Here is a 15,170-nt window from a genome sequence, read left to right as displayed (position 1 = left end):
AAATTTTTTTGTTTTATATTATTTTTAATATTTAATTATTTTATAATTTTCATTAATGACCTTATTTTATTATCAGTTTATCATAGTATTCATTTTATGACCTTTTATTGTGATTTATGATATTATTTTAATTATATTTATGCTCAATTTATAATATATTTTAATAGGGTTATTATTTCATATAACAAACATATTTTTTTATCTATATAAAGAGGTCATTTGATATGATTTATAAGAAAGAAGTTGAGAAATACTTTATACTCCCACAAATATTTTAGTATTTTGCCAACATGACGAATGACTATTTTCTAGTCTCTTCGCAGTCGTACACATGGGATGAGACACTGCTGAGAATTAATGGGGTTTTATATATCCTAGAGTCATGGTCAACCGTTCAAACCTACACGTAAGGAGACAATCATGGCTTTAAGCCAGCGACAAGTATCGTAACTCTCCATCTGTGCAGCTATCTAATTTCAAGCTTTGTTTGATTTATTTTATCACTTTATATAGTTTAATTTATACTAATTTTGAATTTTCACAATAAAAAGAGATATATTAAAAAGACATTACAATTTTAAAAATATATATATAAGTTGTGGGATAACTTTATTGTTTTTCTTCGTTTACACCTTTATAATTACCTAAATATATCGTTCATACTTTTTTATATCCTTATGTAAACTTTTATTTTAATAAATGGAACTATTATCTCAAAATTATCAATTCTCTTAATACTAATGATTTGATAACTAATTTTTTTATCACTATTTTAAAGATAATAGTATAGAATTACATTTTTTTTTAATTTTTTAATACTTAGCTCAAACTTTAAATAAGATGTAAAAAAGGACATAATAATATGGGAAAAATGAATAAAAATTTAAGAGAATTGAGTGCTTGCAAGCAATAATGTGTGTACTGTGTGTTTTTTTGGTCACGATCACATGGGTCCTTGTAACAAAGTGCTACTTTTGTCAGTGATGTATACCACATTTTTGCCTAGAAACTTGTTCTTGTTTTGGAATTTTATAACAACTATTTCTCCCCAAAATTTATTATTCACTTTTATTATGTGTGGAATTTTAAATCAAAGTTCTGAAAGTTATATTATTATTGATAAATACAAATTTAAAGATGAAACTGGTGAAGCATAAGCACTTCTCTAACTTAGGTTTAACATTTCTAAAGACTACTTAAGAAATTACAAATTTAGGAAACAATATCCAGGAATAATTATGTTCCACCCTCGTGAGGTTTGGTGTAATTATACATAAATTTTTTATATTTTGAAAAATTATATATAGTACTCCTGAGGTTTGCATCTGTCTGATAAATGGGTCAGCAAGTTAGTTAAAATTCACTGAATTTGTTGATATTAATAAAAATACAAGAATAAAAATTGATATTTACCCTCGATTGATTTATTGCAAACTTATTGCAGGTCAAATAATTTTTTCTGATTAAACCACCCTTATAAAGGTAAAAATTTACTTCATTACATGCATTAACATGTGAAGATATATAAATGTAATTTGGTCATAAAAATATTTATTTGACCAACAATAAAACAGTGATAAACAATCGGGGGTAAATATAATTACCCGATTTTTGTTCAATTCGAAAAATTTGATGAATTTTGACTAATGAAAAACTTATTTGTTAAATATAAGCAAACTTCTATAATATTATCCATTATTTTTCAAACCATAAGGAATATACATATGGATGACAATTGGCCCCGAAAAATTGGAGCCCCAACCCGGAACAGTCCCGTATGGGGTAGGTTTGGGATGAACTTTTCCGAGTTTGGGACTTCTTGAGCATGCCCCGATGGGGTTACGGGGCTTGTCCCGAAACCGCCTCGTAGGCTCAGCCCGCGCCCTCCTTTTTATTATATATTATTAAATATTAATATATAATACATTATTAATAAAAAAATTAATAGGAAGAGAAGTATAATTATGCTCGTATTTTATTATATGATAAGTGAATTGAAAAAATATTGGGCTCTAAGACAATATAAACCAAAAAAAATCAACAAAAATAACTGAATACTAGAAATAAAAAAATAAATCCAATCAAATTAATATATTTTAAATATGAAATAACATTCATACCATCATTTTCTTCTTCTTCTTCTTTCTCTTTTTTTTTTTATTTATACTTTTTTTCAATAATACTCTCTTTTCTATTTGGTGAGTTTATAAATTTTCCAAAAACATCTTCATAAGATGTTTCACAGCCGTTAAGTTGTTGAAATGTGTTTGGTAAATTTATTAGAAGATAATGTTAGGAATTTATAAGTTTTTTTATGTGTTTGATTAATTTATTAGAAGATAATGTTAGGAATTTATAAGTTTTTTTTTTTTTTTTGGAAAATGTGACGAGTTCCCGACTTTTTTTTATAATCTTAACCAATTAGTTCAATTTTCTTTGAATTAATTATTAATTTGCCATTAATATCATGTTATATAAAATTTATAATTTCATTTTATCCAATCACTTCAATGATTTATTTTTTAAAATAAATAATACTTATATTTTTTTAATTGATGTACACTTAAAGTTATAATATTTTAATAATTTTGATAAATTATTGATTTTATTTTCTTTCTTTTGCACTTAATTAAATAAAAAAAATTAAAATTATATACACATCAAGTATGTTGTGTCCGTTAGTGGTTATAATATTTATGGGGCTGTCCTAAATCCCAAGAGAAGGACAAAACTTGTCTAACTTCTGCTTCGAAATTCTGTCATTACTGTCTGTTTGATTCAATAATATTAGTGCCAAAAATTTTGATTTTTTCCAAGTAATTAAGAAGGAAGAGTTGTTGTTCAAAGTAGGGAATCCTGTCGGTCGGATGTTTCCTGTTTATTGATTTTCGCTATTCAAAAATTCTAAATTAAATGATGATTAATAACACAATAACACCAATTTCTTTAATATAATAACTACACCCAATTAAATAATTTATATTAATATTAAAAAAAAAGTTCTTTATCATTATAAGTAAAGATTAATGACACCGTCATATCAGTATAAAAATTAATTGTAATCATATATATATATATATATATATTTACAAAAATAACGCTTCACTATTTTAATACTAATTTTGTTTTTATTTTAAAATGCAATTTGTTGACTTATATATTTTATTATTATTTATATTATTTTTTAAAATATAAAAAATTATTTATTGTATACACGCAATAATTTGAGAATAAAAAGGTGGGAGATCGAAGAGAAAAAATAATAATAATTGAACGTGCGAGAGTCAAAACGACATCATTTAATTTTCGAAAGGGAGTACGTGTACGTCTCTTTCATTACGACCCATGTTTTAAAAATATTAAATATAATAATGTTGAATTGACTTCCAATAATGTTCGTTTGTTTCAATTATTAATGAGTTAGAATTAATTAGGTGGAATATTTTATTATCATTTTCAATTAATTACATCCCGAGTTAATAAAATTTAAATTATGTACATACATTGAGTACGTTCCATTTGCTAGTACATATGAAACGTATTGCCCAGACTGAATTTGTTAGTTACACTTCACATGTATATCGGTAAAATATCAATTTACGTAAATAAAATGCGAGATGTAACATAATAAACTTATAATAATAATTAAAAAAACTCAACTAATGATAAAAGAAATAATAATTAAAAAAAAAGAAATGAATGGTTGATTTGGAATGGAGAAGAAAAGCAAATGAGAAAGCTGGAAAGTTTGGTGTAAGTGTAAACTTTTGGGTTGAATTTTTGTCCATGATTGGTGCTATGCAACAACAAAATTCGCTGACTTTGATTCCCACTTGCGTACCTCATTCTTTTGAAATTTCTTGCAAATCAAATCATCAAAAACTTTACCTTGTGATGCCCCAAATCAATGGAACCCCGTGATTGGTGCATGCCCATACATTACTTAATCATTATCATATAAAATCACAGCGGATAATAATTAATTACGAAGCAACAACTGTTGGTTGTTTGGGCTCGATATTCTTGAAGGTGTAGGTGATGGGCCTTAGGCCGAGATTTGAATTAGATCCATTTTTCTTGATAATTTTTATTGTACATAGGACTCGTGTACTTTTTAATATGAGATAAAGAGACGAAAATACAAAAATAATTAAAGAATTATGTGATTATATCATAATATTTATATTTTATTTTACTTATTTATATTGTTAAATGGATACACCAACTTTATTTATTAAACTATAACTTACTGAGGACAAATTTGACATTTTAAGATTGAACTATAATTGTCGGAAGATATTGGATTGGGCTGTTCCACAATCCTGAATTTGGGCCGGCCCTCTATCATTCCTAATAGAGTTTGGAGATGAGTTTTAATTTTATGGATTCGATCGATCCTGAGGCCCATCTACGGTTTCGCCGAATAATATATTTAGTTTATTTAAAAATTTTAACTTATATCTAATACATATATTCAATAAGATAAATAATGTTTTTTTAACATTATCTTGATTTATTAAATATTTATAAGTAATAATTTTAATTTTTTTAATATATATTAATATATTACAAAAAAAATAATTAAATTTTACAACTTAGAGCTGTTATGTCCAAGTTTGGGAGGGGAAAAAATCGAAGGGGGCTGGGGCGGAGGTCTCCGAACTCGACCTATTGCCGTTTATACTCATCGCTCGACTCCTTTGTGTATCGGGAATGTACATTTTTATATAATCAATTGATCACATTAAAATTGAAAAAATATATATTGCAGAGAAATTTATGATCATCAAAATTTTCTATTTATTTAAAGTCGTACAAGTGTAATAATAGCAAAAGTGAAGGCCAATCAAGAGGAAGAAGAGATCAAGAACAGGGTTGGTGGTGATACTAATAACTGTACAAGGAAAAAATCAGCTGCCTACCACAGACTAATCAGATTGGGAAGAATATTCGTAGTGACCGCCAGTTTCGCTGCTACAACTACGGTACACATATTGGGGATTGGCGGAGGACAAAGCACTGTCGTCGTCGGAATCCTCATCGAAACTATCATCGCTGTAATAGGAAGTCGCGTAGTGACGACGGTGAGGGTAGGGGGAGACGCAGAGGTAAGTCCACACGTAGAGAGCCCAGCGCCCTAGTTGCTGTAGAGGAAAACAGAGGACCAAATCCAGCATCCGATCACTGCTTATCCTCTCCGACAGACACGCTAGGCGCTGCCACAGCTCTGCCGATGCATTGGCCGTCGACGCCACTAGTACACCGTTGAACGGCATCTTCTCTAGTGCTTGTAAGATATTTGAATTGTTGTCTGTGTTAATGAATTTTAGGGGGTGGATGGGAACTGGGAAGGGTTGTTATCAATCGTTTTAATTGAAAAATGAAGTGGCCAATCATGTTTTTCACCAACTGGTGGTGGACTCGGTCTGAATCTGATCATATCATATGGAATGGACGACTGAGAATTTTATCAATTTAATGATATTTTAAATAGATATACCATAACTGATTGTACTTATCGTATGATTATTTATCGTACATTATAAATTATTATAATACTTACAATATGATTGATTAAATATGGACGAATATTATTCGAATAAGAATTATTTGATGGATGGTTATGATTATCTCAAAATTTGAGGTTGAAAGACTTTCGTGTCATTACTTCCCTACAGTTCCTTAAATTCGGCAAAAGGTTTTATAATTTTGATTTTTGTATAGTACAATCATCAATTTACACCGAATTTTATATGTGTTGTAATAAATAAATACTTATGATTGTTTTTTGAATCCTAATTTCAAATACTTCTGAAATATAAAATAGGAAATATTGAAATGATTCTAAGAAATTTGGGCCATAATCAAAACAATTTAGGATTAAATTCAAATTACATGTGGTGAAAACTTAAAAGGTATAAAACTCTCTTGAATTAAAAATAACAAACAACGCGACTTAGATTTTGTCTTTTATTTAATGTTATTTGGTCTAGAAAATTAAGAATGATTTGGTAATTAAACTATTTTTTAGTTTGATTTGACTTATAATATACTTGATGACAAACGCCTCTTTAGCTGATTTAATATTACTAAAGATTAAGATATAATTACGTGAAAATTAATATATAGATTAGGATGTACGTTTAATCTTACTAAAACATTGACAAAAATTCAAAGTTATGATTATAAAATAATATTACTTATAGTATACTTGATTGGAAACGATTTATGATCTAAAATGATAAAATAAATTAATATTGATTTGCATCTCATTAATTATGCGCATGATAATTTATATATTTAGAAAATATATAATTATTTAGTTTTATTTTTACTTATTATATATATATATATATATATAAATAAAACTATTTTAGAAAATAAAGAAACTCAGGATAACAAAACTCAATACAAGAGTTGGAGCAAAGGAGCAAAAGCGTCGACAATGGAGGTGGCGCTACACCCACTGAGACTGAAGCAGCTGCTCCACCTAGCCGCTGCTTCCAAACCCCACTTTCTCTTTGGAAATATTCGACCCCTTTTCATCGTTCGCTGCTCCTCTTCTTCTTCTTCTTCCGCCGCCGGAACAGCGGTCGTCGCGGGCGGTCGCAACCGCAGGCCCCCCTCGTCCGCAACTTCCACGTCCGATAGAGAGGCCGTTCGCGCCATCCGTATAAAAAAGGTACAGTCTTTGATGTGTTCTGAGTAATAATGTAGGCAATTCAATGAGTTGTTGCTGCTTGCTTGAATGTTATGAAAATTGGGCTGATGAATTTGTAACTAGGAGATATGCGGTCTCATTTTGATTCGGATTCTACCTCTATTTTTTCGTTGATTTTGTTGTAGGCATACTGTTGAATAGTATCCTGAACTAGTGAAGTATGGCTTGTTCAAGAACTTAAAGAAAGGGCACATTTTCCCCCTAATTAAGATGAATATGATACATGTAATAGTGATATGATCTGTAGGAGTTATTTTTCATCTTCTTTGTGTTAGGTATTGAAGTTTTTCTATCTGATCAAGCATCCTCCACGCTAACCAAATTTATGCTTGCAGAAAGTCCGTCATAAGTTTCTTTAACTGGTGAGCGTTGGATATTTTTTAATTCAAGTTCTATAGTGTAGTTTCTCGCTGATAACATGGGGGAACCTGGTGCCTATTCTTGGAGGTAGTTACCTCATTCACACATTAAGTACGGAGGAATGTGGGGCTCTGCGATTGTCATGAACTGTTAAAAGCTATATAGTGAATTTGAACTTGATATGAATTGTCATTTGCAAACAATTGGAGAAAATGAAGAAAATCTGGACATTTCTATGAAAGCATTGGTTGGCGCTGACCATAGTCCTTTTGAATCAGATTAACTGGTCTTTCTTGCTTATAGGTCCAAGAGCTAAGGAGCAAGGGCTTAGATCCATATGCTTATAAGTGGGAACGTACTCATACAGCAGATCAGCTTCAAGAAATTTATAGGAATTTAGGCAATGGTGAAGAGTTGACCACTGAGAGTGACCGTGTGTCTATCGCTGGAAGGATTGTGGCTCGCAGAGCTTTTGGGAAGCTCGCGTTTTTGACTTTGAGGGATGACTCAGGGACAATCCAGGTTTGCTCTATGTTTATAATTAAAATGTGTGATTGACTTAATTGTACTCTTCCCTCTTTGCCTGCTTTATCTGTTTGCTTATAGGAGTACTTGGTGCCATAAATTTTAAACCTATACTGCATTGTATCAAAGAAAGTGAGCAAGGCATCAAGATAGCTACTCCAAGATTCTAGCTTTAGGTGAAATTCTATCAGTTCATTGGTTGAACTACGCAAGCTTTTCACATTTAAACGCAAAAATTATTTCTAGCAGAGAGTGAGGTTACAGAGATACGGTAAGTGTTAAGAGTTTTAGATATCTGTATAGCAACACAAATTGGTTAATCAGTGGATCAAAACGACACAAACCATTAGCTAAGTTTTTTGTTTGGGTTGATATGACACGTTAGGTCATTTTGAACCCTCAACGAGCCATCCGTTGTTCAATAGTTCAACTTGTAACTGATAATCTAAACAAAATGGTATATATCTTTATGCAATCAAGTATTAAGATGGCTAGTTCTTTTGCATCATTTTTAAGTTTAGTATATTAACAAAGAGATACAATAAAATTTACCAAACAATAGTAACAAGTGAAATATGTGTACTGACAAAAGCTAAAAATTTCTGTTGATCTGCTGATGGACAACAATGCAATTATCAGATGGTGCTCATAAAACTATACAGGAAGATCTATTGCAAATACAACTACAATTCACCATATAAGAAATTAAAATGGTATCACAAGTTGGTGTTATGAAAATATCCAGAGAAAAATAGGTATATAATTCATTTCAGTTGCTGTTTGTTTATGTTTGTCTTCTGTAAGATTATTTATTTATATTTGTTTATTATTTAAGTTGCTTTCACATAAAGTTATTGGGTGGTGGTTGAAGTTCTTGATTGCCACATAGTGAGGATATTTCTTTTCGGTTTCAGCTTTACTGTGAGAAGGAAAAGCTACTAAGTGATCAATTTGAACATTTGAAGACACTGGTTGATATAGGTGATATACTGGGGGCAAGTGGCTCAATTAAGCGCACAGAAAAAGGTATGTTCTTTTTCAGTCTTTGTCCTACTTCGAATTGTTCTTGGAAAAAATATCATGATGCACAAACATGACCAGATTTACTTTTCCCCATCAGCTTGATTTATTTCACTATCTGATTAAGTTCAAGTTGGGTCTGTGCACCGTCATGTCATTGAACAAAAGATTTTGTTGTCTTCAGTTTCTTGATATTCAGTCACTTCTCTTAAACAATTTGAGTTGGAATTACATTGTGTTCAAACTCATGATAGTTTATTGTATACTAAGGAGTGACCTCTGTTTCTGAATTAGCTTAGTTCATAGTTACTTATACCTGGCTGTTTATGGTGGAGTCAGCACGATTAGATTTTTAGGCTTTTAGGAATTTTGTCTTACATGGAAGCCTCTTCGCTGTTGGATAGAATTGAACTCTGTTCAATGCTTTCTACATATGTTTGTGTGTTTAAATTGATGCCAAGAACCTCTATTTTTATTCGGTGCTAATTTCTTTATTGTTAAGCTCTAGTCCTTCAATAGCTGGACTATTGGTAGAACAAACTCAGATCAAAATCATTGCAAAAGTAATTTCATTTTCTGGTCCATCCTTTGATAGTTGTTTCCCTGCTTTTTGTTGTAGGGGAATTATCTGTTTGTGTGACTTCATTCTCAATCCTTACAAAATCTTTGCTTCCTTTGCCTGATAAATATCATGGCCTGACAGACATAGATAAGCGCTATCGGCAAAGGTAATACTCTCACTTGCTCTCTCACATCCATGCAAATACATGGACAGTTTGTGCATGCATTAACCACAATGTTTAGTGACAATCCATGCCAATTTGATTTTCTCCTTACAAGAATTACCTCGCCATATGCATTTCCACAAAAATGGTTACTTTATATGTTTCTTTGTCTATATTGTTGACAAAGCAATGGAACACTATCATAATATTTTTCCTCTTGATAAGGCAGCTCTGTCAATTTATTCTGTTATATATGAATACTTAATTCAGATTTATACATCCCAAGAATATTAGTTTCTAACACAAGCTGCCTGTATCTTGATCTAGTGATAATATATCTGGTATAGTTCCTTTTCTTATGCACGTTCTCGTTTTTTCTTTTTGTGTGATAGGTATGTAGATATGATTGCAAACCCTGAGGTGGCCGACACATTTAGGAAAAGAGCCAAGGTTATTTTTTTTTATACTCAACTATCTTTCTCTCGCATATTGTGCTAGTTGCACAAGGTGAGGTTCTAAATTTTGCATGTTTTCAGTAGATTATATCAGAAATAAGGAAGACAGTAGAATCTGCCGGTTTTGTTGAAGTTGAAACTCCAGTTCTTCAGGTAATTAATAATTGATTTCTGGTAATGGTTAAATAGTATTTGGAATTTTTTTCTTATATGCAGATGGAAAAAGTGTATCATGCCAATGAATTGTTTTAAACATCTATTTACTTAAAAGTTAATATTTACTTTAGGTTTAGTTCTTGACTGATTTTCTCTAATAGGGAGCAGCTGGTGGGGCTGAAGCTAGGCCATTTATTACATACCACAACTCTCTTGGGCAAGATCTTTATCTGCGCATTGCAACTGAGCTCCACTTGAAGAGAATGCTGGTGAGATTCTGTTTTCCATATCAATTTTATGTATAAGTTAAGCTCTGTAGTTATGTATGGATAATTTGTTCCTTGCAGCTTTCTTCTGGAGAATATTTATACTCGTCTCTTGATTCTTTCACATTTGCTGGATTTTATACCAGAAAATTTGACTCGATAGTTACTTAAACATTAACAGAAATTTTCCAACAGACTACGATGAGTTAATTGCTTTAGTGTTCATGACAAATGGTAATGTTCACTCTTGCTGGTTTTCTCATAACATATTTGTCTCTTTCCATATTTGTTTTTTCTGATATAGTTATTGGAAAAACTGTATCCCTGCTGTAAAAACTTCAAGGATTTTGATTGAGTTTCTGCCTGCCTATTCGACCATGCCTCGTATTCGCTCATTGCTTGTGTGTTTTATCGTGGTAAGATCGTCATGTGTATATTCTGTCACCATAATCTTTCTTTGCCAATTGGCAGGTTGGTGGATTTGAAAAAGTATACGAGATAGGCAGGATATTCAGGAATGAAGGTCTTTCAACTCGTCATAATCCTGAATTCACCACCATTGAGGTAAAAAAAGGTTCCTATATTGTATTTTCTGGTGGAAATGACTAGCAAATCTGGATGAATGAGTTCACATGCCTGCCTTTAACACTGAATATTATGATTTAGCTGTACTAAACTTCCAATTGATTGAAATGATCAGTAATTGATTAAAGTTTTTGTATCATTATTAGATGTATGAAGCATACTCAGACTACGAAAGCATGATGAATATGACAGAAGAGATTATAACACGTTGTGCTCTTACAGTTAATGGGAAACTTACCCTTGATTATCAGGTAACTTCGTATCTCCTTCTTCTGTTGTTTTCATTTGTCTACATATCATAATGATATTTGTTCTGTTAAATCCTTTTATCTCCCCCCCGCCCCAACTTTTCAGTCAGAAACAAAGACTTGAACCTACTTTAGATGGTTTGAGGTGTTTTCTTTTCCTGATTTCTTAAAGAAGTCTCATTTTTGTTTTCCTTATACACGACTGATTCTTCATACTTTCTTGCAGGGTGTAGAGATATCCTTAGAAAGACCATGGAGGAGGGAGACAATGCACAATCTTGTGAAAGAAGCAACAGGGATTGATTTCACCAAGTTTGGTGACGATCTTACTGCTGCCAAAGAAGTTGTTTTGCAAACCCTAGATATTGGTCGTGATAACCAAAACAAAAGTTCAATTGAAGCATGCCCATCTGTTGGTCATTTGCTCAATGAGGTCAATCAGCACAACTTACTTCACAAGCTGAATTCTAATTCCTGCAGTACTTATGTGAAAATATTCTGTTTGTGTTCTATGGCAGGAAGTTTTGTGAATGTTAGATTGTGAAAAGTTTCTGGTAGTGTTTGTGTTTGAGTTTCATAATACCGTGTATTGAAATTTTGAATATTGATTCTGTTGTATTGTCCAGGTATTTGAATTAGCAGTAGAATCACAGTTATTGCAACCCACTTTTGTCTTGGACTACCCACTTGAAGTATCTCCACTAGCCAAGCCGCATAGAAGGTGCTGACATTTTCATAAGGTTTATTTTGTGCCACTTGAAATGGAAAATACTAGTTTGTATTTAATTGTTGTCGTTGTTGGAGTCTATTGGTTAAATAATAAATCTGGCTACCTTTTCCTAGTTTCTATGTTCCTTTTAATGTGGTAGATACTAGATAAGAAAAATCTTTGCTATTAGGGGGACAATAATTAGGCTCGTGTTGTAGTTCTTGTCAACAATTTTATCCATTTTATCTGCACGAAAGCAAGCAAATATTTTGGAGTATCTTACGTTTTCATATGATGTCCAGACATGCAGGCTTGACTGAGAGATTTGAGCTCTTCGTATGTGGTCGCGAGATGGCAAATGCTTTCTCTGAATTAACCGATCCTTTGGACCAGGTAAGCATGCAGCTTGCTATATGTTTTTGAAGGTGGTAACTAGCTGACTGTTCTTCCATCATTTCTTTCTCAATTTTTTTCCATTTTGGCTAAGGGCCTTTTCAGATATCCTATGTCAGGAAAGGGCTGTCTATGGTTTAATTGTAATGTCTCCTTGCCTGAAAATGATGACATTATAATTTATCCAGTACAGAAGATATAAAACCTTCTAGATGTGAATCTGTAGAAATAATAACAGATTCTCTAAAGCACAGGCCACACGGCTGGCATTTGTGTGCATATAACTAAGTCTATAGGTTCTGAATTTGATATGGCTGCAGAGACAACGTCTGGAAGAGCAAGTGAGGCAGCATAAAAAGAAGAACGCAGCTTTGGTTTCAGAAGCATCTGATACAGACAACAAAGACAAGGACGCGGATGATGGTGCATATGAGGTGACTCTTGATGAAGACTTTTTAACGGCTCTGGAGTACGGGATGCCTCCTGCTTCTGGACTGGTATAGCTTCTTTAATAAATTAACTTAGCTAGGCTATTCTTATAATCCACAGAGACCTTTCATATCAAAATCTGAATGGTTAAGCTGAAAAATCAAATGAACCCTTTTTGGGTTATATATTGCCAGCTTTAATGCTTCTATAGTAAATTTTTCATTCCTATTTCTTATACCCAGAAAGGCGGAACAAGAAAAAGCAATAAACTTATTTATGAGAGAGTTTTACCATGACTATGCAATACTTTCCTAGTAACTATCTTGCCTTATGTAGGATTGTGTCTATAATACAAAACATGGGTGCCTTTCAGTGCAATTTCTCTAGATCCGATGTTTTTTCTTGAAATATGCCTAAATTTCCCTACTTGTTATTCAAGTTCTAAGCTGAGCTCAGCACAAAATGGAGTTGGAATTTAGATGTACAGAATGCTCTTACGTACTCTGGAGTACTCTTTGATACATCAAAAATTAACCGAACCTGATGAAAATTTTTTGTCAGGGGCTTGGCATCGACAGGCTTGTAATGCTGTTAACAAACTCGGCCAGTATACGTGACGTTATTGCATTCCCTGTCCTCAAGACTCAGCAATAGCAGTAGGATTTTCAGAGTACACGGCTTTTTGTTGCATTGATGCAGAACTCTCACCATTGCCGTAATTTTCCTAGACAGAGTATTTACTATTCCTTGAGCGGTTTGGCCTGCCTATTATGCTCGTTGCTTCACAGTCGATGCGCCTGAGAAAATCTTGATTTAGGCAGAAAATGTTGACCTGATTCTTTTTAATGTGTATTTATGATGAAGGGCGGACCTGCATATACACTATTTTAGGAACCTAGTGAATTCCCTTACTGATATGGATGACCATCTTTTATTGAGAATAACTACTCTGGTTGAATTGGCTTTGCTGTACTGATTTTAGGTACGGGCGAAAGAAAAATTCTTATTTGAACCAGGTTTGTATTGTGCTGGACAAGTTGGTTATTTGGATTCAAGGCCTGGGGTGTAAATTCTGGTTTTACTATTTGTTTGGTATAATTGCACTAACGCCCCTCAATTATGATTAAATTATGAAAGTTACCATTGACTTTTGTATTATTAAAAAATATCAATTATTTTTTATTACACTGGAAGCCCTTTGACATGTATTTGTCTAAATATCGCTGAGGCAATTTAGGAAGAATGTAGAGTTGCAAATTTTATTGTTGCTGATTCAAAATATCAATCAATTGACTTGTTATGGACAAAAATTGCATCCAGATGGGGGGGGGGGGGGGGATGTAATTGCAAAACATTATGAGGGTGTTATTTGTAATGTTATGTTAAAAATACCAACTATGACTTGGGCTTCTTTTCCATTTATTGATTGGAGCTGTTAGTGTAAATATGCCAAATTTAAGGGCTGTTTTTGTAATTTAATAGTATTTGAGAAACTGATGTAAAAATTTCAAGTTGGTTGAGCCTCTTGATAGCTTGAGTTCATTTTTAAGACGGTCCAAAGAGTAATAGTCTTTTGATTTAAGGTACAAAAGCGCAATTCTGGCGTTCTACACCATCAAATAGACCTAATGTCATTTGAAACTTTATATTTAGTACTTTTCAGGTTTATTTTTATTTTAATAATAAATTTTCTGTTAGTTAAAATCTACTGATATTAGCAAAAAAGAAAAAAAATTCATATTTACCATCAATTGACTTATTAATTATGACGCGTTGCAGGTTAAACAAATCTTTTTATAACCAAATTATTCTTATAAAATGTACGTACTTCCTCACATGCATTAACGTGAAAACATCGATGTATGAGGGGTAATTTAACTAAAAAGTAACTTGTTCATCTGTAATAAGTCAATAATAAGTTAATCGAGAATAAAAATGGATCATTTATTTGTTTTGAAAATCAATAAATTTGGAGAATTTTAACTAATATAAAGATTTATTTATTAGACTAAAATAATAAGGATTTCAAAAAGTTATATTTAAAAATAATTTAAAATTCATCAATATTAAACAAAATATATAATTTAAAAAAGTAGAGTAGAAGAATTTAAAATATTTTGGGTTGAAATGCAACCTTAATCTTTTGGAATACTTATCACAAGTAATTTGTAGTACAGCTCCAAGTCTCAAACTATTATTTCTCTCAACTTCTACGTATAAATATATATATATATATATATATACGTATTGTGTGTCTGTAAGCATATGCATGCAAATTTGATTCAACTCTTTGGCTTCTTCTTCAACTCTACAGTAGTTAACTACATTTCTCCTCTTGCTTTTGCTTCTCTCAAATTCTCACCACCTATCATCAACAAACTCTCTCTCTCTCTCTCTCTCTCATGCAGAGACACACACAAACCCACACACATATGTATACGTTTGCATGGAATGGAAGTTGTCGTGAGTGGAAGAAGTGCAAAAAATGCGCAGGCGTTAAAGCACAATGTTGCTCACCTGACTCATCATTAATAAAAGCAGCTGGTGCCCGCTTATCTGCATCACCTTACATGTGTAA

The 15,170-nt window shown here is 32.1% G+C and overlaps 2 protein-coding genes across 3 annotated transcripts; one reads left to right on the top strand and one right to left on the bottom strand.

Moving 5' to 3' along the window:
* LOC105170588 lies at positions 4,753–5,456 on the bottom strand. The gene has a single exon (XM_011091411.2). The coding sequence runs from the start codon at positions 5,274–5,276 to the stop codon at positions 4,929–4,931; it is 348 nt and encodes a 115-aa protein (XP_011089713.1). The 5' UTR covers positions 5,277–5,456; the 3' UTR covers positions 4,753–4,928.
* On the top strand, positions 5,155–13,647 carry LOC105170586 (lysine--tRNA ligase, chloroplastic/mitochondrial). 2 transcript variants are annotated; one of them, XM_020696864.1, is made up of 15 exons: positions 5,155–5,290; positions 6,378–6,682; positions 7,385–7,603; positions 8,521–8,632; positions 9,246–9,354; positions 9,744–9,801; positions 9,891–9,959; positions 10,124–10,231; positions 10,700–10,792; positions 10,960–11,064; positions 11,288–11,494; positions 11,688–11,782; positions 12,073–12,163; positions 12,484–12,660; positions 13,154–13,647. In XM_020696864.1, exons 2-15 carry the CDS (start codon positions 6,446–6,448, stop codon positions 13,244–13,246), a joined length of 1,773 nt encoding a protein of 590 aa, XP_020552523.1. In that variant the 5' UTR covers positions 5,155–5,290; positions 6,378–6,445; the 3' UTR covers positions 13,247–13,647. The 2 variants fall into 2 exon arrangements, with proteins under 2 accessions (XP_020552523.1, XP_011089712.1); XM_011091410.2 differs by having other exon boundaries at positions 5,160–5,290; positions 6,395–6,682.

This window comes from Sesamum indicum, linkage group LG9 (genome assembly GCF_000512975.1).
Source record: "Sesamum indicum cultivar Zhongzhi No. 13 linkage group LG9, S_indicum_v1.0, whole genome shotgun sequence".
NCBI classification, from domain to species: domain Eukaryota; kingdom Viridiplantae; phylum Streptophyta; class Magnoliopsida; order Lamiales; family Pedaliaceae; genus Sesamum; species Sesamum indicum.
This window is presented reverse-complemented; position numbering and strand designations above follow the sequence as displayed.

What these genes read in the sequence shown, in the direction of transcription:
- LOC105170586 (XM_020696864.1), top strand. Translation starts at nt 6,446, where the DNA reads ATGGAGGTGGCGCTACACCCACTGAGACTGAAGCAGCTGCTCCACCTA. An exon ending in TTGAAACTCCAGTTCTTCAG is followed by an intron (nt 9,960 to 10,123) that starts GTAATTAATAAT and finishes TTTCTCTAATAG; the next exon opens with GGAGCAGCTGGTGGGGCTGA. An exon ending in AACTTACCCTTGATTATCAG is followed by an intron (nt 11,065 to 11,287) that starts GTAACTTCGTAT and finishes ACTTTCTTGCAG; the next exon opens with GGTGTAGAGATATCCTTAGA.
- LOC105170588 (XM_011091411.2), bottom strand. Translation starts at nt 5,276, where the DNA reads ATGCCGTTCAACGGTGTACTAGTGGCGTCGACGGCCAATGCATCGGCA.